At 49.1% G+C, this 23,368-nt stretch overlaps 1 protein-coding gene across 32 annotated transcripts in view; it reads left to right on the top strand.

The window, feature by feature from the left end:
* The window catches only part of TCF7L2 (transcription factor 7 like 2), a 193,790-nt gene that overhangs the window by 45,233 nt on the left and 125,189 nt on the right, over window positions 1-23,368 (top strand). Inside the window, exon 1 of one of the 32 annotated variants that reach the window (XM_045803156.2) lies at window positions 17,345-21,470. The exons of the other annotated variants lie outside the window; for them this stretch is intronic. Coding sequence (XP_045659112.1) covers window positions 21,324-21,470 — 147 coding nt within the window. The 5' untranslated portion in view covers window positions 17,345-21,323. Of the gene's footprint in view, window positions 1-17,344; window positions 21,471-23,368 lie in introns of those variants that run through there. 32 annotated transcript variants of the gene reach the window in all.

Genomic DNA, 23,368 nt, shown 5'->3' with positions numbered 1-23,368 from the left:
GGCAGCAAGTGTCAACGCCAGGGTTTGACTCAAAGCCTGAAACCCCACCTGGCGGTAGACCAGCACTTTTCGATGGCTCTGAGCTTGACAGTGAAGCTGAAGCTGGAGCCTGCACCTGTCCCCAGGCAGCAGGGGCCGGGCACATGTGCTGTCTGTGTGGGGGACGCAGGGACTGACACACTCAGAGGCACTTCAGGTGTCCTCGGGGTGAAAGAATGAAGTGAAGCCTGGAACTGGTAAATCATCGGGACTTCGCAGATAGAAGAAACAGAGTTGGAGAGAGGGGAACTTGGCCTAGAGCAGTTAGTTAGTGGGGACTTCATGAATGAGAAGAGACGTGGGGTTCCTCAAGAACATGGGGAGTGCCAGGGAGTGGGGAAGGCTCTGGGGTGGGGTGCTGTCGGGGTGGATAGGGCAGTGCCGTGTGAGCCACTGTGGTGGGAAAGTGAGGGAGTCGCTTCAGGGAGGAAGGGGGAGGATTAGACCCCAGACGGTGTCCTGGGCCTCCCAGACTCCACATGAGCCATGGCAGTGTTTTGGGGAGCTGTGAAGAGGTGGCAGGGGAGTGTGGAAGTGAGAGTTTAAAATGTTCATTAGCCAGTCCTTCCCTCGGAGAATGTGCCTTCAGTGGACAGTGGTCCTTAAAGGACCGAGAGATGACAGGGTCCAGTGTATCATAAATTGGAGATGGGGCAGGCAAACGTTTTGTAGGAGGACTTCCTTGTCTGGACTTGGGATGGCATTTTTCTCCGCCCAGCTGTGACTCACTGTATGTTTTCAGACAGTTAAGATGACCTTCCCCACACACTGAGTGGAAGTGTACTTCTGGGTGTCGGCCTGGGAGTGGCTCCAGAAACATCCAAGTCTGGTCATGGAGACCATCCCCAGACCATCTCCAGCTCCACTTTCAAATCTTCTTCTTCTTTTTTTTTTAAATTAATTCTTTTTTTTTTTTTTTTTGAGGGAGTGCAAGTGCGTGCATGACTGGGGGGTTGGGGCAGAGGGAGCAAGAGGGAGAGAGAATCTCAAGCAGGCTCCATACTCAGCACAGGGCCTGATGCAGGGCTTGATCTCCGGGGCCCTGAGATCATGATCTGACCTGAACCTGAGAGTTGGACGCTTAACTGACTGAGCCACCCAGGTGCCCCTCGCACCTTCTTTTTGATCCTGGGCAGTGTCTTCCTGTGCAAGCCTACTATGGTGGTCATGGCGGTGCAGGGGAACAGGGGGCCTTTGTTTTATGATGCTCGAACCCTAGACACATTACCTGGCACCTAGCAGGTATTGGGCCAAAGATGGATGAGTGGCTGGCTGGCTGGCTGGCTGGCTGGCTGGCTGAATAAAGTTCTTGGCGCTCAAGGCGGTCCTAGAGATGGACGTGCCGTCTGATCATTTTGATGGTGCGTTGTGCCCATGTGAGTGGCAGGACTCCTCTATCCAGGTATCGTGTTTCGGGTTTTGCTGGGAGGAAGGTTGGTTCTCAGAGGGTGCGGGGGTCTTAGGCCTGTCTCTGGCCCCAGCTGGCAGGGTCACTGTGGCGAGGCTCTCCAGCTCAGTGGGCTTTAATCAAGCCGAAACTGCCAGAATTCTAAGTTGTTTGCTACTCTGAGGTTCCTCGTTGGGGCCCCACTCTGGCTTGTGGAGTGCTCCCACCCGCTGCTGACCCTCCTGCAGAGAGCAGTGGCTCCTCAAGGGCCCTGAACTGCTGGTGGTTCTCATGCTCCCTCCCTTGTCACCCCTGCTGCCCTGTTTTGCTGGGGGTGGGGTGGTTGAGATTGAATGGCTACTTTTTTGCCCTGAGTGGTGAGGATTGCTCCCAAGAGGCAGTCTGCAAAGGGGACGGGGTTGGGGGGGGCACGGAGGAAGCCCACCCCACGTGTTTGTTGCCATCCTGGAGTGCCTGCCTGGAATCAGATGGAATGAAAGGAAAAACAGCTCTTGGTGGTTTGGGCAAGGATTTTACCTGACAGGTCCGGTAGCTCCCCTCTGTCAGACTTGTTTTGTTTTGACCAGAGTTGGGCCAAGGTGCCGTTGTCTGAAGGTGGAGCGTAGCTGTTACGTGTCCTCAGAAATAGAAATCAGGATGGGTTGAGGGGAGCCACGGAGGCAGGGAAGGAATGCGGCCAGTAGGGACCCTGCATTGAGGGGGTGGGGGGCGGGGAGGCAGCCCTGCCAATGTGTGCTCCCCCCCCAAGAATTTGTTAGATTTAGAGAGAGTGAAGATAAATTTGGCCCTAAGGGCCTCCAGTTCCTTTTAGAGACTTTTCCTGTAAAACATAAAATGGAACTCAGGAGATGTAGCAAATTGGAAAACGGCACATTCTGTCCATAATGAAAGCCGTCCCACAAGAATTTCTCTATTTTATCCCTTTAGCCAAATTTCTGTTTCTAAAAGGGAAAAGGGAACAGAGTTACAGGCTTGTTTATGTTCTTGGTTGAAACCTCCGTTTTTATATTTCAAGCCCATTCTCCTGGGCAAGAAGAAGCAGAGCCCGAGGTTGATTCACCGTGCGTGGTGTGCTGGCCGCCCAACTCGCCCACGAGGGCCGGGCAGGCACCAAGGCGCTGGCCATCTAGCCCTCCCCCCAGAATTTAAATTGCACAGACCTCAGGTATATACAGCTGTCTGATTTTTATATGTCTACACCTGTGTAACCACGACCCAGGGCAAGAGGAAGGACATTTTCCAGTGTCCCAAAGGCTCTGCTTTGTCCCTTTCCAGAGGGAACCATTTCTGATTTTAGTTTTTCTTTTTCAACTTCATATACATTGAATTATCACTGATATTTGCATAGCCCCCCCTTCCCCCCATCAAAAACCAGTGTGTTAGAATCTTTAGATGTTTCTTGGAAGAATGCTTTTTGAGTCTCCTATGTGTCAAAGAGTTGTAGCTGGGAAGGCTAAGACACACCTTTGCCTGGGACAAACAAGTCCCCACTGCTGCTGGGAGCCTTGTGGGGCCAGCTCAGGTCCCCCCCTTTGAACCCTTGTTAGTTTCTCCACCCTTTTGCTTCTTCCCACCACCCAGCTGGGCCCCTGTGCCTGCTGTCCCCACAGCCCATTCCCCACAATCTCAGGGGGACACCTATGGTGCCTGCTGTGTTTTGCACCCTCCTAAGAGGACGTTCCTTCCGCTGCCGCGTTGGCATCTCTGTTTGTGATCGTCGTTGCCTGGTGTGGTTATCTGATTAATGCATGCTTTCCCTTCCGCTGGAGAGCAGGGCAGTGTCCGGTAGACAGCACACACCCAGCTCAAGTTGGTTGGATGATTGGTTAAGGGGGTACGTTGTGAAGGACAAGGGCTCACGGAGCAGCGTTTGGCTCTTTTGGGTGTGTGTTGTGTGTGCATGGGGTTTGGCTCTTTTGGGTGTGTTGCGGGGGTGGGTACGATGCCTGCCAAGGCATTTTTATTCTTGGGAGTTCTGTGTGTGTTTCCAGGTAGGAGATGTTTCACGCACACGAGTTGTCATTGTCCCTGGTGTCTGTGCCACAAGTGACCTCATTCTACGTTCAGCCTCATGCCTGCACCCCTGCCCGCCCCGGGCCTCTCTGGAGCACGCTCTCTCTCCTGCTAGCTCTCTTGGCCAGGATTTTAACATATATCACAGGCTGGTAGGCTAAGAGCTTGGGACTTCCCCTCACCACACTCAAAGCCTTTGATCTTTTGCTTTGGAGGTAACATCAAAAGGAAGGCTGAGGAAGACAGCCAGGCTGTGAAGTTCAACGTTCAAGTTAATAGCTTGACTGAAGGTTGTGCTGTGTCCTGGCAGCGTCACTGAGGCTGAAGTAAACACAGTGATTCCGCCACATTTTCCTGGAAATGGAAGCTAGCAGTGTAAAAGGGATTCATTTGCATTTGGAATGAAGTCGGGCTGTAGCCAGGGCCTCTTTCCCCTTTTACCCCTTTCTTCACAAGTGTGAAAGTGTGGGGCGGGGTGGGGCGGCAGAGAGAAGTGTGTAACAGGGGTGAGTGGGGGGGGATGGAAGAGGGCGGATGGCCCCACGTGACCAGCACCCCGGAAGTTCTCCTCGTCCTCAGGGGCTCGCTGTCTTTTGGCAGGGCATCTCTGCACCGCTTACGGTGCCGGATTTAGCTGGGTGTTCCCGAGTTCTGATGGAGTCTGGAGAAGGCTGGCGGGCGGGCAGCTTGGCTGGGGCTCGGGGAAGTTGTGTGCGGCACAAACCCAGCGGCAGGCCCAGGGGCTGGAAAGTGAATCGCGTAGGAAGCAAAAGTGAAAGCCACCCACTGGTCTCCCCTGCTTGGGCTCTTCGCTGAGCTTTGCAGCTACTTGCTTGCTGGTTGTTTCATTTAAGATTTTATGGACCATTCCTTCTTTAGATTTTCATCCGAAGCTTTGTTTGAATGGTTTTCTGACACATTCTAGCCTCCGCACCGTCAGGCGGATGATTCATTTTGGGGGATGGTTTCTGCTTCCTTAGGCTGGTCATTTCCGCACACTCGCTTAGGGTACTTCTCGTGGTGTGCCCAGAGCTCCGGCGACATCTGCCCATCACCATCCAGCATCACAAGCTGCCCCCCCCCCCACTCGTCTGTCTCCCCTCACCTGTCACTCCCCACAGGGCACCACAGCCTCCCCTTTCAGCTGGATTTGCCAGCCTGATGATGTCGGCTCCGTGCAGCCAGAGTTCCCGTTGGGTTTCTGGAGTGTGGTTTCTTAAGCTTCTCATCCCCATACGTCCCGTCGTGATTTTTGGCATAACTGGACGCCACCTGCACTGTTATTTATTTGATGCAAACATCTGATTCACTTTTTGAATTCACTGAGTTTATTTAAACTCAGCCCCGCTGTAAGCCTTAACATCTTTGGAAATTAGAAGTTTGATGTGCTAGTTTATTTTTTTCTGATATACATTAATATCCTGTCACTACTCAGGTAACAGCTGGTACCAGCTGAAATCATGCTTGGTAGCCCTGAAGTTCAGGAAACACTGCGTTGAGAGAGCATGGCCCTTGCTTTTCCGTCTCGGTGGCTGGCTGGTTTGGGCATCTGACAACGCTGGCCTTCTCTTCTCCCTCTTCCCCCTCCTGAGGCCAGCTGAGCCCTGCTCAGCTCATGAGTGGATTCGAAATTCTGTGCACGGAATGGTGTTGGGTTCCCGGAAGTCAGTTTCATGGTCACTAGAATCCATTCACATCGGATGGGTCCCTCCTCCTCCTGCTCTTTGCGCTGCCCCTTGAATCCGTAGATGCTGAAGCTGGAGCAGCATGCGATCTTTCCGGGTTGAGTTACCCTCTGAAAGGTCTCGGGAAATCCCTGCCACCTCTTGATCAGAATTGTTGGCACGAGTCCTGGTTCTAGGTTTTCAGCCCTTGAGACTCTCCATTGCATTCATTATACATGTCCAGTTGGTGCCTTGTTGCAAAGGTGTCTCCCGCCACTGATGGGCACGGGCTTCTGGAAATTCCTCAGAAAATACAAGGTGCTAGCCTCCGGGGAGTGGTGTGTAAAGTGTCAGGGACACATCCCGGGGTGTTGAGGAAATGCTGCTTCAGGAGAATGTTACTGCTTGCCCTCATCCCTTGAGCTGAATGCCCAGACTGGCTTGCCCTAGATGGGCATTTTTTTTGCCTATGCTTAAAGCTGTAAAGGGCCATTGTCAAATTTGTTTAGCTTCTCAATTCATGTTCCTTAGAGGATGGTGAATTGAAGCTAGCGTTCCTGGACAGAGCCTTTCATACATTTAAGAAAACCTGTAGAGTCTCCTGGGGGACAGGCTAGGGGAGAGATGAAAGGCTTTCTCCAGACCTGCTCAGTAGCATGGACTGTTCTTTTAGGTAATTAAGGGAGACCATAAAGATGAGCCCACACATCCATTTACCTTTCAGTTGGGGGTCTTAAATCTTTGCGTGGTCTCCTTTAACGGTATACCTGTATGCCGCCCACGGACCCCTGTGGACTCCCATTTTCATTGTTCCCCTGTCCAGTCTGCTGGAATGTACCATGGGGGATTGATGAATGGGGGTTTGGTGGTGTTTGGGAACTTTTGAGTTTTCTTATGGAGTCCTGGAGAAGCTTGCTTCTGTGTTTGCAGGGTGGGTGCCGGGTGAGGGGACAGAGGAACAGGTGCAAAGGGGTGCATGTCTGAACTATTCTTTGTGAAAATAGCTCCTACTCATGGATGTCTCCCACCTGTCATGTAATTAGGACAGTGGTTCCCCAAATGTGCTGCACAGGTGAATCACCTGGGGAGCTTTCATAAAAATCCCAATACCCGGGTCCCACTGTGAGGGAGGAGCCAGCATCAGTAATTGTAAAGACTCCTAAGTGATCTCAGGGTGTGGGAGCCACTGTATTAGGACAATGGGACTTGTGTCCTTTGTATTCTAAGTCACGCTAATCATTCACCAGGCACTCTTCCAAGCAGTTTACAGACATCATCTCAATTAATCGTCATGCAGTTAAGGAGGTAGGTGGCATCATCTCCATTTTAGAGGCAAGACCACTGGAGCTCAGAGACTTAGTTAAGCACCTTGACAAAGGTCATTGAGTTAGTTTGCGGCAGAAGGAGGCTTTGAATCCCAAGTGTGACTGCCTCCCAACTCAGGTCATTGCCCTGGCGTTAGTCCTTACGCTGCGGAGACCCCGCCTTAGTTGGAGTTTGCTTAATGGTTAAGGGTATTGGGGGTGGGGTGCGAGTGGTGGGGGAGGATTATGCCTGGTGGACCGGAAACAATTTGGTATCTCAACACTTAAACGGTGGCATATAAATAGTAATTTTCTTATGGAGGGATCAGGGAAGGGAAGGACATTCCAGGTGAAGCAAAAGCCTGGGGTCATGGACTTCTCAGAAAGGCAGGGGGCCTGGCACAGTGTGTGCAGGGGGAAACGAGAGTTCTGGCGGTGACGTTTGATGCCAAAGCTAGATTCTCCCACGAGGGACCTTGAAGGCTGTGTGCTGAAGAGACTCAGATTCTACTGAGCACACGCATCTTTGGGGCTCTGTGAAAATGCAGATTCTGATACAGTAGTCCTGCTCTGGGACTGGATAGTCTGTGCTAAATTTGAATCAGGAGACTTGCACGCTCCATTCATGGAATGCAGGAGGCAGATGGGAGTGGAGTTGAGAACCATCACACTTGCCTTCTTACTTTATGAATGAACTTGGCAGTATTTGTCGAGTGCCTACAACAGGTCGGGCACTGCTCTTGGGGCTGGGGGGTCCAGCAGCGTGTCGCTGTCGTGGGGAATCTGAACCAGCCCGAAGGCGTGCCAAGGGAAGGCAGGGTTCTGAGAGCAGAAGCGTGATAGGCAAGAGAATACCCTGGACTTTTGAATCCTAGGTAATTTGGTCAGGACTCCAAACCAAAATTTCTTTTTTTCCTTCATGATGAAATGGGTTTATTGGGCATTGAGTAATGAGCTAGCAGAGGGACGATTACCTTGCTGCCTCCAGGGCATTTAGAAGCCTTGTCATTTATATATCAGCACCTGCCGAGCTAACCTCTTCTTTAAGGATCTCGCCTAGGGAATATTTCTTTGCTTATTTTGGGGTTATCTGAAGTGTTTGAAGGTACTGAGACATTTCTTAAAAATAACAATCATCTGCAGTTCACATTTTTCATTAATTTGGATTGATGTGTGAGAACCAGTAAGTGCTGACCGAGGCTTTCTGTGCATTCAGCTCTCTCTGTAACCCATACATATGTTACTGAAACTTGACTTGGTTGCAAAAACTAGTAGAGTTTGCATGTTAGAACAGGGGTGCATGCATTGAGGGAGTTACCCCTGGAAGAGCCTGGCCTCTTAGTAGTGGGGGTGGTTTGACAGGGTGTTAGTGTCTGTGTTAGCATTTAGCTGAAAGACTGGTGGTTAAAATCCTGCAATATGCCCATGCTCTGCCTAACCTTCCCAAATCTTCATGACCCAGTAACTGTAAAGGGCATAGGAGGGGGCTTCAAGACCCTAGTGGGTCCCGTGGGAGGGCCATCTGCTGGTAGTTCTCTACTTTGAATATCACTCTGCTGGAACCAGGTTAAGACCGTCTGGTGGTAGTTTTGTAAGGCTTATTTCAAGGCCCACTGATGCTTCTAGAACGGAAGTGCATGCTTAGCACTTGGAGCTTTCCCTGTTGATTATGTCAGCGCATGAATTCAGGGAGCCCTGTGCTAACCTTTCATCCTGAAATGGGTAGATTCCACGTGAGGGTCAGAGTCTCTTGTTTGGCCTGGACCTTTCCACTTTATGCCAGTTATTAATAGCACTTTCTTTTATCTTTACAAGTGCCCTGGTTTGGGTGATGCATTATATGGTCACCCCTAGTTATTATCAAAGACTGGCTGTGGCTACTAACTTCCGCATCACTTTGAGGAAGCCACAGAGTCGGGATTAGAGCCAGAGAGAAGGCTGCAGGCTGGCTTCTGCCCCTTACCTCACCCCCGCCTCCCCTCTGCCTCCCCTCTGCCGTCTTGGGGCGGGGATGGGGCATCGTCCCTGGGAGAGTTTGGAATCCTTGAACGGTAGAAATCCTGAAAGGCTTGGGAGTCCAGGGGCTGTGTCTGTTCCTTCCCTCTGCCATCTCTGCAGGATTCTGGAGGAATAATTAGTTAATGTTTGCAGAGCACTTTGAAATTCTCAGATGAAAGGCCCCAGAGAAGTACGAAGTATTATTATTTCTTATTAGTCTGAACCAGAATGGGCAGCACCCCTTGCCTTGTGCCAGACCCATTCCTCTGCTGGTCTTTTTCTGCCCGACTGGCTTTCTGTATGTATATTGAAACAAAACAAAACAAAAGAAAACTGAAGAGCGTGTGGGGATTGTCTGCCCCAGACGGTGGACAGGTGACGTGAAACATAGCACACTCTGGTCCCAGAGCAGAGGTCTCTTACTCTTGGCATATTGGGGGCGGCTGTTCCTGTGAGGTCTGGCATGAGCTGGCCGGGGAGGTGGGGGGGGGTTACTTTTGGTCCTGCTTGCCGATGCTCTGTTATTGTGTTTTCAATTGAAATTTCTCTTGATTTAATGATATCAGTGCTAAGGAATCTGCTTCCTGGGGACCCAAATGTACTAGCGTCAAGCGGGTAGGGATTGAGAATTATCTTTTGCTGTGGTGGAATGTTCCAGTATGATTCATGTAGGCCTCAAGTGTATGTGTGTCAATATTTCATTTCTTTATACGATTTTGGCATGCCAAGGCAGATACCCCAGAGCTCTGAGCAATGCAAGGAGCCCCAAGGGGGAGCTCTCTGGCGCTTTCTGCTTTCTTCACCCTGGTTTTCTTAGATGGGAATTGAATTCATCAGCTGCCAGGGGCTTACTTTATTTGCTGTGGGGGAAAGAGGTCTGGAGAGTGGGAGGAAAGGAAAAAAGCACTAGATCAATCCCTTTAGAAATGGAAGATTTGGTTTATCTTCTACTTATCAGCGGAATGATTTGTTCCCCCCCACCTCAGTTAATCAGAAGTGGTTATACCCTTGATACGTACCACTGCCACCCCCAGGTCCTGTCATCCTCGGACACGGGAGCACCAGCGTGAACCCCCCGGCAGCCTCTGCTGTTCTGGTGGTCTGTCAACTCAGCGGTGTCTCTTTGCCCTGAGGCTCAGAAACCCGGAGGACTGACCACTTCTGGAAGCTTTCCTCCAGTCTGCAAAGAGCCCCTGGCTAGCAGAGCTGGGGATTTTTGTACCAGCAACTTCTCCCCTCTCCTCCCCTCCCCATGTATTACCTTCTACTCCTGATCTTCTGTTAACATGGAACAGCCAGTCATACTCAAATCCCAGTTCGTGATGAAGCCAAAAATTGACGTTTGTCTGCTGTACCTGAACAATTTCTTATAGGAACTCTGGATTTAGTTTATAAGCCTTTCCTAAACCACGAGGGATTTGAGTCCCACAGAGTAGTACTATCTGGGGCAGGGCCTGAGACTTTTCTGAATGATTTCCTCCATGAGCCAGGCGTGACTGCTCTGATGAAGGATCCTGTGCGGTGGGTGGAAGCAGGCATTATCCCATTTTACCCATGAGGAAGCAGAGAAATTACCCACCGATGGAGCAGGAGCGAAGTGTCCTATGTTCCTCATTTTTCCTTGGGCGTACTTTTCAGCCATGCACACAGTCTCCTTTGCAGGCTGGACTATTGTGACTGAGATACCTTTAAATGGAAATTCTCGGGGGAACTTTGCTCCCCTTGGCTGGAGCCTGAGGAGGGGGGGGCAGAGGGCTCTTTTGGATGTGGGAAGGCTGGCCACCTGGGGACACCTTCTGTGGTCACTGTGGACTCTCTCCCTTCTACCCAATGCCCTCCTGCTTGGAGGGCCTGCACCTTACAGAATCAACTGAAAACGTAGTCATTTCTGTCCTAGTTACCTTCTTTCTCAGAAAGAGGACAGAACAAACATCTTTTTATTGAGTCCCGTGCTGGGCCTATTAACTGGTTTCTTTATTTTTTACTGTGGCTTTGCAAATGGAGTTATGTTTATATTCATTTTGCAGATGAGAAGACCGAGTTCCAGAGAGGGTCCCTGTAGATCTTTGTTCTTTAAAATGCATCTTCTTTGCAAAACCAAGAAATTGAGTGTATTTAAGAGAACTGGAGAGAGCTGAGTAAGATGACATTTGGGTCATCATTGCATGGTTTTGGAGGGGGCCCAGTGCTTGGGTGATGGATGAACTTACTGGTCACTAAGAGACATTGAAAAATTTAATTCCTTCCACTAGAGTCCATCTCCCCTCACTGTTGAGGAAACAAGTACATTTATATCATCAGTGGTGGTGAAGATTACACTAGCTATGGGAGTGTTGGATCAGAGCCTGGCACGTAGCAGGTGCTCAGTAAAGATACGAGAGGAGGTGAAAGGGCCCTCTCTGGGATGTGTTGCCCTGTTGTTCTTTTTGTCCTTTAGGCTTGGAGAATGCTGGAATGGGCAGTGAAGTGTCCTCTCAGACCCTTGACATGTTCGTTCAAGTGGGGATGGGTGGAAGGCTGCTGGCCAGAGACTCGGCCACCCCTGCACGCTTCGACCTGAGTCGTTCCTTAGTACCTTGCTGGGGTGGACAGCCAGGCGTCTGTTTTCTTTTAGTGTAACTTCCTGTCCACCTAGTCCTTGCCAGCTGCAGGGCTCGGAGCTGGAGCTAGAGGTGAGCAGGACATGACCTTGGGAGGCAGCTGTGAGAACCAGGAAGTGGAGGACAGTTATTGTGGGTGTGATGGTGGAAATCTGAACGGCGGCCAGATGGGACACAGGAGTGAGAATAGGTTTCTGGGGCCAGTGGGATAGAACACTTGAAATCCCAGCAAACCCGAATGGGCTCCTCTCTGCTACCGAATCACCTTGGAAGAAGTCCTCACGAGGGACAGGAGGAAACCATGTCTCTGGTTTGTTAGAAAAGCTCACGAGGGGTTTTAGAGGCCTCTGTGTCCCTTTGGGGAAGCGAATGCAGTACTCCACCCAAGCAAACCTAATTGAGCTTCCATAACCAAATTTAAATGTCACCAAGCATGGTAACCCTTTTCATGTTATACAGAATTATACATAGTTATGCATAGTTTTAGATATAGTTATACAGATAGTTTGCGGAAAAATATATTTTCTTTAAAAACTTTAAGGGGCATGTGGGTGGCACAGTCGATTAAGCGTCTGACTCTTGGTTTCGGCTCAGAGCGTGATCTCAGGATCATGAGCTCAAGCCCTGCGTTGGGCTCTGCCCTGGCCATGGAGCCTACTTAAGATTCTCTCCCTTTCCCTCTGCCCCTCCCGCCCTGCTTTCTCTCTCTCAAAAAAAAAAAAAAAAAAAAAAAAAAAAAAATTTTATACTTTAAGATTAAAATAATGTATTAGAAAGTATAAAGCAATAGGAAAGAATTGTCTGTAATTCCACTACCTAGAGGAAAGCATTGCTAAAAAGGTGGCTAATTTTTCTCCTTTTTAAAGTGGTAAACAGACGAGTAGTTTGGATATATTGACTTTTCAGGTGTGCATTGCGGTCACATGGGCAGCCAACATTTTTTCTTGTGGATTTCAGCCAGGCTTGACACCTGCCCCTGAACAAAAAGCAAACGACTGCCTTATTTGTCTGACGGATTAACAGTGGACACACGGAGGGAGGCACATTCTCATTATGTTAAAGATTTGACAGCCCTGAGCCACTCCGGTGGTTTCTTTGTTGTGACTTTGGAGCTAGTGGTGGGCTGGAACGTTACCTTTGCCCTTCTTTAAAATCAAGAATAATAGGTGGTGAGTGGAGGGATGCCTCTTAAAATGTTGGGAAGTACTGTGGCCCGAGGATAAGCTTTTTAGAAGTTAGTATGTGTATTGTGTTGTTTTAACTAATGAATCTTCTGGGCCTGAGGATAATGAGGTCAGCGAGGGCAGCGATGTTGCCTTACCCCTCACCCGAGGGTCACTGTCACCCAGAACGTGCCTGGCCTATTCCAGGGGCCTGGGAACACTTCTTTGATTGATACGGGGCTTGGAAGCCAGATGGCAGGGGCCGCCATGCTGATGGGGAGCCCGCGGAGAAGTTGGTGGGTGTCATCATGGGGGCATGCCTCACTGCCTCCCCGACCCTCGCCGCTTTCCCCGATGTGGATCCAGCCTCTACCTAGAGCTGTGTGCTTCTCTGTCCTGCCTGGAAGTGCAAGCATCCTGCACAGCTGAGCACCCCTTACCCCACCCCTTCCTCCTCCCGCCCCTCTAGGGCTGGAGGACTCAGTTGCTTCTACCTGATGGGGGTGTGCTTTGCTGAGACTGTGCAAATACCTTGTTCCTAGTGGCAATGGGGCCACTAGATATAGGGGCGGGGTGCATTCGTATAATAATAACATGTGGTTTTATATTTCCCATTATATTTTATAGTCGAAGTGCTTTTCAGATACCTTACTATTATCTTCATTTTATAGATCTATGAACTAGGGCTAGTTTTGGGAGATGGGAGGGGGATGGGGGGACAGAGGGAAGGAAATCAATTTTGAATGACTCCTGAGGCTCTGCGGGAAGCTGCCAAGTAGTTAGATATTGTTTAGTGGAATTTGTGCATCCACCCTATGAGGTGGGGTGGAGGGAAATTATTTTACAATAGCTGGAGGTCAGGGAGCAGAAGTCTCTGCCCACTGTCACCCAGCGAGTGGGGCGAGAGCTGGGAATTTTCACCCAGGTCACCTGACTCTTGGGCTCTGTGATCTTTCTCTTCTGTCTAGTACCCAGCATAGTGCCCGGCAAAGAGCCGGCATCAATAAATATTTGTCGAATGTTAAATGAGGCTTAAAGAGACCATTCACGCTTGGCACAGGGGCACAGGGGAGACAAGCGTGTTTCCTGCCCTCATAACCTTCACTTCCAAATCGCGTGACCTTGGGCTGCTTGCCTAAGCTCTCCCAGCTCAGTTTCCTGAGATGTCGTCTGAAAAATGGGTAAAGGACATAGCAGAGGGCATTTCCTGTAGTAAGATCTCACCTGTGACGTGGTTTCTACTACTTACTGTTTTCTTTTTAACTTTCCAACCACACAGTTTCCCCCTTTTCCCTTCCGCCTCCTGGAATATCAGTTTATGATGACAGACTGTCGTGTTGGAGGACAATGAGAAAAGCATTTGTGATACTATAGCCCAGATCACCAGTGGGACGGATAGGAGCTTCGTAATGACCCCAACAGTGGTCCCAAGGGCTGCCATTTGTTGAGTGGCTTACCGTATGCTAGGTGCTGTTCCACGCCGCTATCTGTAGTCAGGATTTGGCAACAACTCTGATTCGAAGAGCTGCTGTTAGCTTCTGTTTCATAGAAGAAGAAACTGAAGGTCAGGGTGGTGAAGTAACCTGGCCAAGGCCTCTGAGGAAGTAGGTGGTGGTCTGGGATTCAAACCCCAGAACTGGTTTGACTTCCCACTCTTGAAACCATAGTTAAAACTTACCTCTCCACGTGTGTTTGTTCTGGGCATTTCCATATCTCGTTTGCAGCCTGCACTTTTGCTTTGCTCATTCTCCCGAGTACGTGGTCAGTGCAGGAATCCACGCTGATGTGGGATTGAACCAGCAGGTGGAGATGGTCCCCAAACAGGGTGCCAAGTGGCTGACCGTTGTTTTGCTGCCTGACGGTGGTAAGCCAGGGACACCAGGGAGTTCTATGAATTTCCTTTTCCCAACTGTCTTACCCCTTCTTTAGGCGGTGTTTTTAACAGGCGAGGTTTTAAATCTTAAAGAAAAAAGGAAATCGTGACATAGCCTGGGAGAGAAGTGGCAGTGTTTTTTTGAGTTTTTTTTTTTTTTTTTTTTTTTTGTCTTCTACGTTTTTCTTTGGTGCACGTGTAAAACCTCTTTGGGATGATGATTCCGTGTGGTTTTTGGTAGCCTTTAAGCAGCTGCTGCTGTGTTCACCCTAATGCCTTGCCACCCCCTGATTTGTGTACCAGCTTGTGCCTTGTGTGTCTGCTTTTTGCAGAGTATGCAGGGCAAGAATCAGAATTCTGCTGAGGTTGCAGACCTTTAAGAAAGATCTTTAAGTTTGCGGGCCAGTCAGAGGGGAGAGGGATGCAGTGACTTAGAACAGCAGGCCTGAGGCTGAGCCTTGGTATACCTGAGGGGAGACCAGACGTATGGGGGGGGAGGGGCAACTGTAGTTATAGGAAAATCCCAGAAGAGTGGAAGTGAGTGAATTGAAGGGAGGGGTGGGGAGAGGCGAGCCTGGTTCACTAGGAATGTTTTTGGTCAGTTTGCTTTACTTCAGGGTAAGTGTTTATTTCTCTTTAAGCAATGGGTAATACACATACCTGGGATATTCTTTTTTGGATGATTTAGAATCATGCAGTATCTCAAGGAATTTTATTCTGATGATACTGATTATATTAATAGCAATATAATAGCCAGCTAATAACATAATAGCTAGCATTTACTCAGCACTTGCCATATGCCAGGCACCATGCCAAGCATTTGATCCCTGAAGAGCTCCGAGAGGTAGATGTTTATGTATATTCCCATTTTACAGAGAAGGAAACCAGTGCTCAGAGAGGTGATGTCATTTGCCTAAGCTCACCCTGCTTTTAAAATGGTCAGCTCTGATATTCTCTCTTAATGAACCCAGTTCCTTTGGCTGTCAGCACTTCGGCACATAGGAGGCACTCAATAAATATTTTGATGAATGAATGGAGTTCTGGAGCTGGGGTTCGAACCTGGGTCTGAGTTGCCTCGAGATGTGATCGGGAAACTTGGTCTGAATGCACGCAGCCCCCACAAACTCCTACTTGCTGCTTGGGGTCCTCACAGTAGTCGATAGAATTAACTCAGCGGGGCTCAGTCGTCCCGAGGGAAAGGAGCAGGGGGCCCTTGTGGAGGCCAGAGCATGGCTCCTGGGTATTTCCTGGGCATGGGGACATAAAAGGCGTAGCGTGAACTGTCATTCAAGACGGTTTGCTGAATTAGCATTTTCCCTCTCTGATGGTGGCAGCGTGTGATTTGCTTTGTGGCCATGCATCTGCAGAGCGAAGGGGGCTGAATTCTGGAAGACCCTTTGGTGGGGAGGACTGTGTGTTCACCTGTCCCTGGGCAGAGCCTGAGTGGGACTTGATGCGGTTGGCTTCCTTCATTCAGCTGTCTGGGAAACTTCAGACACCCGGACTTGAATTCTCTTTGCCAGGATACATAAAGGGAGGGTGGAGGGATATATTTTAAATAGCTGAATGAATAATTTCTTACTTTCCCATTTATGTGTGGATAGTAACGGCGGGTTGTGTCAGCGGGTCTGTTCGTTGGGCGCCGAACTTGGGCCATCTGTTAACTTAGTGCATTTGCTTACAGGAATCCCACACTTCTCTTTTCTCCCTTTGTACATCCAGCAGGGAGATGGCTCCCTCCTCGACCATGAACCCCATCAGCATGAACCCCATCAGTCTTCTGTCGCACACGTCAAGCCAGGCCTCGTTTGTAGTGCATACGCTACTAATCACTCCTGTGCGTATATCGAGAAGGAGGTCCCACTGTTGTCCCTATGTTATTATCCTCACTTTGCAGGCAAGGGCTGGTTGCCTAGAGAGGTGAAGCCATTTGTCCAAGGCCCCAGAAGCATGAAGCCGCATATCCTGGGTTTGAACCTAGGCACTCCAGCTCCTGCTCCTATGCCTCTTAACCATCCTGGGGCACCACCTTGGTCTGAATTAGTGAGGTTTTAAGTTTATTTTTAACTAACCTTCTTCTAGAACCTTCTGTCAGCCAGCTCCACAATGGGGCGATAACATGGTGACCTTTGTCCGTAGGGTAGCTCAGCCTGGAAGACTGTGCGCAGGAGCCGGTTAGATGGGTAGAGAGACCTTAATGTAGTTTTTCCCCTTGACTACCTAGCCCTTCCCTGGGACTCTTTGAGCTGAATCTTTCTGCCTCCTTGAAGATCTGCCTACCTTCTGCATCTTTCTGCTGCTGCCAAAAGACTTGAGACCTGAAATTCCATCTCCTGGGTCCCTGGGAGCTCTAGAAGTGCAGACGTCCAGGTTCCGTGGTCAGGGCTGGTTGGGATTACAAATAAACCAAAGCCTGGGAAACTTTCTTGCTATTAATAGTGCAGACCTTCGGGGGAGGGATCACCAAACTTGATGCTGTTGGAATTGATTTTCCTGTCCAGATGACATAGTAATGAGCTAAGTGGTTAGCTTCAGGTCGTTACTGTTCCTTCCCAAGCCAGGTTCTTGAAAGACTAAAACCACAAAAGCAGAGAACAAGTTTGTTTGCAGAGGCACGGTGGCCCTGTCGAGAGAAGGGAGGTGGGCCTGCACGTGGGAGATGAAGGTGGTGCCCCCTTCAGAATGAGTAGTTTTGTCTAATTCTGTTTCTTTAACTGCTATCCCCCCCCCTTTTTTGAAATAGGAATTTGATTTGTTGTCTGGATTTTTGATGGTATTTCTGTCTTCTCCATGCCTTTGGGTTATTTCAGAAAGTTTCTCTCCCAGCCCGGAATGTGTCAGCAAGAGTGCTGTCAACCACTCTGCAGGGAGAAAAGTCTCGCATAAAACAACCCTAAGATCCCTGTCACCTCAAATCACCCACGTTGATCCTAACAGCCATTGTTCTGCCCTTTGCTTCTTGGCATGTGCTGGTCACTGTATGTGTACAATTAAAAACACAGAGTGGCCCTCTCTTGTCCGAAGGGTCTGGAATATCCCGGTGTTTCGGAGGAGACGTTGGAAGTGGACAGAACTGTGTTTCCTTCCCCAAGTGAGGTTATTGTGCTCAAAATATCTCCTGGTAGTTTATTAAAGGAAACCACAGGATGGGGTCAGAGGCAGTCTCTCTTGTCGGCAGTCTCCTAGCTTGCCTCTTCTTTCTAGATCTTTCTGCCCAGTCAGCTCACCCCTAGGTGGCATGCTGTCCCTGGGGGGAGGGAGGGGTGGCCAGTGCCGGGGTGGGGTGGGGGCTGCTTCTCTGCCCTGGCCTCGAGTTAGAGCAACGCGGCCTCCCGATGGCCCATCCGCACTCGTCCCTGCGGGGCGTTAGGAAGGAATTTGGGGTGTGGAGTTCCGTGAGTGACTAGGATTAGGCCAGTCGGGTCTGCAGGCAGACGAGAAGTGTGTGGGCAAAGAGAACTATTGTGTGAGGCTCCTTGGGACAGAAAGCCCGCCTTCTTCTTTTACTGTGCCTAATGGACAATTGAGACATTCAGCTTATGTCTGAAAGGAAAGTGGGCCGGAATGGTCTAGCAGACCTCCCAGACGAAGGCTTGTAGGAGAAGCAAATACAGACAAGGATTACCAACAGGGGAAACAACCAGGGCAGAGTCCTGGGAGAGAATGTTTATTTCCTTGCTCTCTAGGAGGGATTTGGAAAGAGCCGTAATCCTGGGTTAGGAGTAATTTGTTACAGCAAGATGATACTTGAGTGGCAGGCCGCTTCTGGCTGAGGCAGCAAGACTGGTGTGCAGGGGGGTCGGGGGCCTCCAGAAGGTCAGCCTCACTAAATCTTCACCCTGGCTCGGGGGTTTTTTCCTCCCCAAGCAAAACGAACCGAGGCGCTGCTGACCTTTTGGCTTCCCGAGGGTAGCATTACGAAGCATCTCCACATGCTTGTCACAGCCAGCCTCGGACAATAAAAATTTGGACAGGGAGACCTTGCTGGAGCCACCGACCTCTTTCAAATGTGACAAGGGGAAACAAAAATAAAAGGAAACTGCAGCGCGCGGTTCCCATGTTTCAGTTGGAGTTGGAGGACAGGAGCCGAGGTCTGTCCTGCATTTTTGTTCCCAAGTCGGCGGACTGAAAGCACATTAATTGGTTGCTTGTTGACTGCCAAGACTTGTGTTGTCTTTTGTTGTTGTGGAATAGGGGGGAAAGAAACAGGACGGACTCGGAGGAGAACCGATTCAGAGAAATCCCGAGTCTTGAGAGCCGCTGGCTGTGGAGAAAGAAAGGGCTCTTTTAGAGTTCCTGATTTTAGTATCTGCTGCAGTCATGCTGATTCATGGATTTTAAAGAACTCTTCCAGGTCACCAGGACCCTGTTACTCTCTGGCTTTGTATCCTCAAAGGTCATCCCTAAATGTCGGTAGACCTGTGACTTCTGTCTTTTAACTCCCCTGCGCAGCTGGAGGGAGAACTAGCAACTCTTAACTGTCCTGTCCATTTACACAGCATATCCTCTGGGGTTGGAAAAAATGGTGAAGGCCTTAGGGAGGCTCTGGGAAAGTGATTCCATGCCCATTTTGGAGCTAGGGAAACTGAGTCGCAAAGCTTTCGTGGCCTGCCTGAAGACACAGGGTGGTGGGGAATGGACTCTTCAGGGTTCAGGTTTCTGTGGACTTAAGTGCTCCCCTCTGTCTGGTTTGCCTTGAAACAGTTATCAATCACTTCGGTTGCTGTCTGCTGTGTCTCCTCGGCACATTTCATCTGGGGCGTGCTGTGTTCTTTCCAGCTTTCGTGAGTCTTGGCCTTCCCCTGCCATTGGAATGGTCCCTTCCCAAGATCCCGCACCAGCCAGTCACATTTGGAAGTTGCTTGTTTCCCAAGAAGCTTTGGAGGGTCATATTTTTCTTTAAAAGAGTAGGTTTGCTCACCTGTTTTTTCGGTTCATTCTTTAGGCATTATGGCACGGTGGGTGGAGTCTGTGCCTACGTGACCCTGTGCTCTCCCCACCCCTTTGTCTTTGAAATGAGCCTGATAACCATCAAGTGACTTGGTGCATTTTTTTGTAATCCGCTTTAAAAATCAAGATGTAATTCACATACCATTAAATTTACCCGTTCAAAGTATACAATTCGGCGCGTTTTAGTATATTCACAGCGTGTGCAAATGTCACCACTGTCTATTTCCAGAACAGTTTCGTCACCCCCAAAAGAAACTCTGTACCCACTAGTAATCACTACCCGTCTCTCCTTCCGCCTAGTCCCTGGCGACCACTAATTTAATCTCCGTCTCTATGGATTTACCGATTCTGGGTATTTCATATAAGGGGAATCCTACAATATGTGACCTTTTTGGTCTGCCTTCTTTAAGTTAGCATTATGTTTCCAAGGTCATCCTTGTTGTAGCATGTGTCGGTATTCACTTGTTTTTATTGCCAAATAATATTCCGTTGTATGGATAAGACCACCATTTACTTATCCGTTCATCAGCCGAGACTTGATGTGCTCTTATCCCAATAGACCCCATATTTGCTGAGCTCACAGTGACATCCACTTGCCAATCCCTATCTTCCAGCTTATTTTCCTGGTCTGTAGGTGCCTGTGTCCACTTGGGCACGCATGTAGACAAGCAGTGGTAACTAACACATTCCAATCAACGGGACTGTACTTGGCTTTTTGATAAGAAGCATTGATAAAAAAAAAAATGTGACCAAAGTAGGTCGTCTTCGGTCTGTCTCTTAACGTGAGGTTCCTCCAGTGGCATGTGGGCATTCGTTACCTGTCAGCTACTGCAGCGGGCCGTGGGGAAGGAGTTTGCACTACCGTGTCTGAGGGGGTGACAACGGGCCACCTGTTTGAGCAGGGCAGGAGGGCGAGGGCTTCTGCTCTCATGTTCTTCCAGTGGCTTTGTGTCCTCTGACCTGTGGCTCAGGGACTTGGGGGCTTTTGGCAGGGCTGTCGTTGGCTTGGGATCCACACGGCTCTCTGTGGGGACCTGGATCTTGAGGCTGCTGGAAGAGTCTGCCATGGCTAGTCCTGGGCGGCTCTGGGTCATGCCGGAGCGACACTGTCTCTGAGGCAGACACCGTCTGCTTTGTCCCCGTGTGTCTACTTTGCCCGCCTTCCCATTGTTCATTCTACTCTGTCTCTAAGAGATTTTAAGAGTCCTGGCCTGAAAATACTAGAACTCTACATTCACTTCATTTCTCTCTGCTTTTCTTCACTTTTATTTATTTCCTAAAGACCTATTTCTTTATTTTAGAGGGAGAGCGAGAGTGAGTGGGAGGGACAGAGGCAGAGGGAGAGGGAGAGAGAGAATCCCAAGCAGACTCCGCACTGAGCGTGGAGCCCAACTTGGGGCACGATCCCACAACCCTGAGATCACTACCAGAGCCGAAACCAAGAGTGGGATGCTTAACCGAAGGTGGCACCCAGGCGCCCCTGCTTTTCTTCACTTTTAAAATGGGTTTGGAGGTTATCTGCTTTGACCACCTAAAAAAGATGGAGTGACAATCAATGTAGAAGTTTAAAAGAACTTTTGAGAAAGTAAGGTGGAACCTTCAAATAGACAACGTGCTTATTATTGATACTGCCCTGGAACTGATAGTTTGTGCTAATTACTGATCATCAGGGTCACATGACAAGTTGGGGGAAAAAATTACAGACCCTTGGGCCCCCTCCCAGATAGTTGGATTTAGCAAGTCCAGAGTGGGTCAGGAGGAAAGTCTTGCTAAATAGACCAGCAAGGTGGAGGAACTGTAGGACCATGTTACCATCATGAAGTAAATCTTTCTTTATAATATTTCTACTTCTTGTGTTAGTCCCTGTACCATTGACTAGCTTATTGTCCCATTGACTGGTTCTTAGGTGACTGCTCTAGGCCTCAATTTCTAGTCCACACTGGACACAGAGCGTGCGCTTTGTAAATGCTGCAGGAATCTCTGTGTTAGAAGAGAATGGAACTTGCGAGCTAATTTCCCTTCCTTCCTTCCTTCCTTCCTTCCTTCCTTCCTTCCTTCCTTCCTTCCTTCCTTCCTTTTCTTTCTTTTCTTTCTTTCTTCCTTCCTCCCTCCCTCTCTCCCTTCCTTCCTTTCTTTCTTGTAATGAATTTCAGGATGCCTGTTCGATTTTTTTTCTTTTAGTCATAGAAAATAGACCGTGGATTACCTCTGTTATATGTCTCTTCCAAGCAGGCAAGCAAGTGGGTATATAGGTGAGGGGAGGCTAGGTTATGCTGTAGCAACAAACATCTCCTAAATCGCAGTGGATTATATGAAACTCTTACTTACTGCCCGGAATGCGTATCTATCACTGGTACTCTTGAGGCTCTGCTCTGTTCTCTCCATCTGGGTCAAAGGCTGGTGGAGAAGTCACCTTCTCACGTGCTCTGCGTCATCACGGCAGAGGAAAACCACACTGGTAAGTAAGCGCTGCAGGCCAGATGCAACACATGTCCGAACTCATCAGCTGAACGACGCACGGGAGCCCGCCTCACCATTACGTGGGCCGGGAAGGACACAGTCCTATCGTACACAAAGTGTGCTTACTTACTCCCAAAGTCCTCTCCAGTCCTGGCGTGCAGCTGAAATTCTAGGATCTCTAGTGGCGTGTTGTAGTCTTTTTAATTTTTTTCCCCCCAATTTTTATTTAAATTCTAGTTAGCGAACATGCAGTATAGTACTGTTTTCAGGAGGAGAATTTAGTGATTCATCGCTTACGGACTTGGGCCCAGAGTGAGGAAGAGGTGGCCCAGTGACGAAGCAAAGTGATTGTCCAGATAGTGGCAGAAGTGGGCCTGGAGAGTGGGTTTCTGGACGCTTTCTCCCTCTTGTGCTACCCCAGGAACACACAGCCATGATTTTCAGAGTGACTTTTTCAGGAGGGTGGAAAGAAGGCCCAGCTCCCAGCCCCAGGGGGGCCCAGCTGGGTTTGAGAGGAAGGGCCTGGTGAAATTCTATCCAGCTGTGCTTCCCTGAACTGCCAAACCATAGCCTCCCGGCAAAACCACTGACCTAGGAAATGCAAAAATATCTCAGGAACAGGGGTATTGAATAGCTGGTGAGAGAAAAAGTTTTGGTTATTGGATTTTTTGGTTTGTTATTTGCTTGTTTTCCTCGGTGACCCCCTTAGTACCAGTGGCCTCAGTAGCTCTCGTAGAAATAATTTTCTAGTCGCTTTGGAAGAAAATAATTTAATGTTTGCCCAGCAACCTGGGGAGGTGGGGGAGAAGAGAGCCTGTAGGCGCTGGAGAGGCTGGTCTATTCCTTTGGGGCTGCTCCACTCTGCGGTGTTGCCTGTGAGCTCCTGGCGTGCAAACACAGCGGTGGTCTGGGGGTGTGCGCACGAGAAGGCCCACTGACCCAGGGACCTCAGGCAAGCTGGGTCTGGGTTGTACGGACTTTAGTTGCAACTTCCTGCTCATTTATTTTATAGGATTATAGCGAATGTGGTTTTGAACTCTAAAGTACTCCCTAAATGTGAAACGATACTGTTATGACCCTTTGGATTGTTACGATGAGGAAGAAAAAGGTAGCTGCAAGAATTTCATTTAAAAATGCTGTAGCAACCAACTCCTAGAGATAGAAGGCAGAGCTATTGAATTGTTGTTTTACACGATGACCGGATTCCCTGCCTTTCCCCCATATTCCTTTTATGCTGAGAAACAGATAGTGACTTTAAGGGAAACATTCCTAAGTTCCCCCACTGTGTTTGGTGTCATTAAAAACAAAAAAAAGGAAAAATAAAATCAATCCTAGATTCTTATTTCATTTTCTTCTGTGGCCTTTTCCTTCTCCAAGTTCAGAATGTACCCAGCCTTCGAGGTCTTCGGTTTTCCTTCCTTTGGTAACAATAGTACAGACTCACTTATGCTATACCCCAACTGGCCACAATCACATGTTCCTGATTTTCTTTTTCTGTACAGTCACACTTTACGGGCAAATAATGCCTCTTTAACTGGAGCCTCTATCTTAGGCTCTTATGTGGATTTTTCAAAAGAAGCAATTCCTGGGGGGCGCCTGGGTGGCTCATTGGGTTAAGCATCTGCTTTTGGCTCAGGTCACGATCCCAGGGTCCTGGGACTGAGTCCCTCAGCAGGCTCCCTGCTCAGTGGAGAGTCTACTTCTCTCTCTCCCTCTGCCCTGCTCGTGTTCTCTCTCTTTCGAATAAATAAATAAAATCTTAAAAAAAAAAAAAAAAAGAAGCAATTCCTGGGCTATGTTTTAACCTAGAACAAAGCAACCTAATCTCTGTACCTCCTGGATCTGCGGGAAAATTGCTCAGACTGATTTTGTAATGGTGGCTGTGAGGATCCTGCA

This window comes from Ursus americanus, chromosome 6, assembly GCF_024610735.1.
Source record: "Ursus americanus isolate L20-20 chromosome 6, mUrsAme1.1.p, whole genome shotgun sequence".
NCBI lineage: Eukaryota > Metazoa > Chordata > Mammalia > Carnivora > Ursidae > Ursus > Ursus americanus.
Note: the sequence above shows the minus strand (reverse complement) of the source record. Positions and strands in the feature narration are given on the sequence as shown.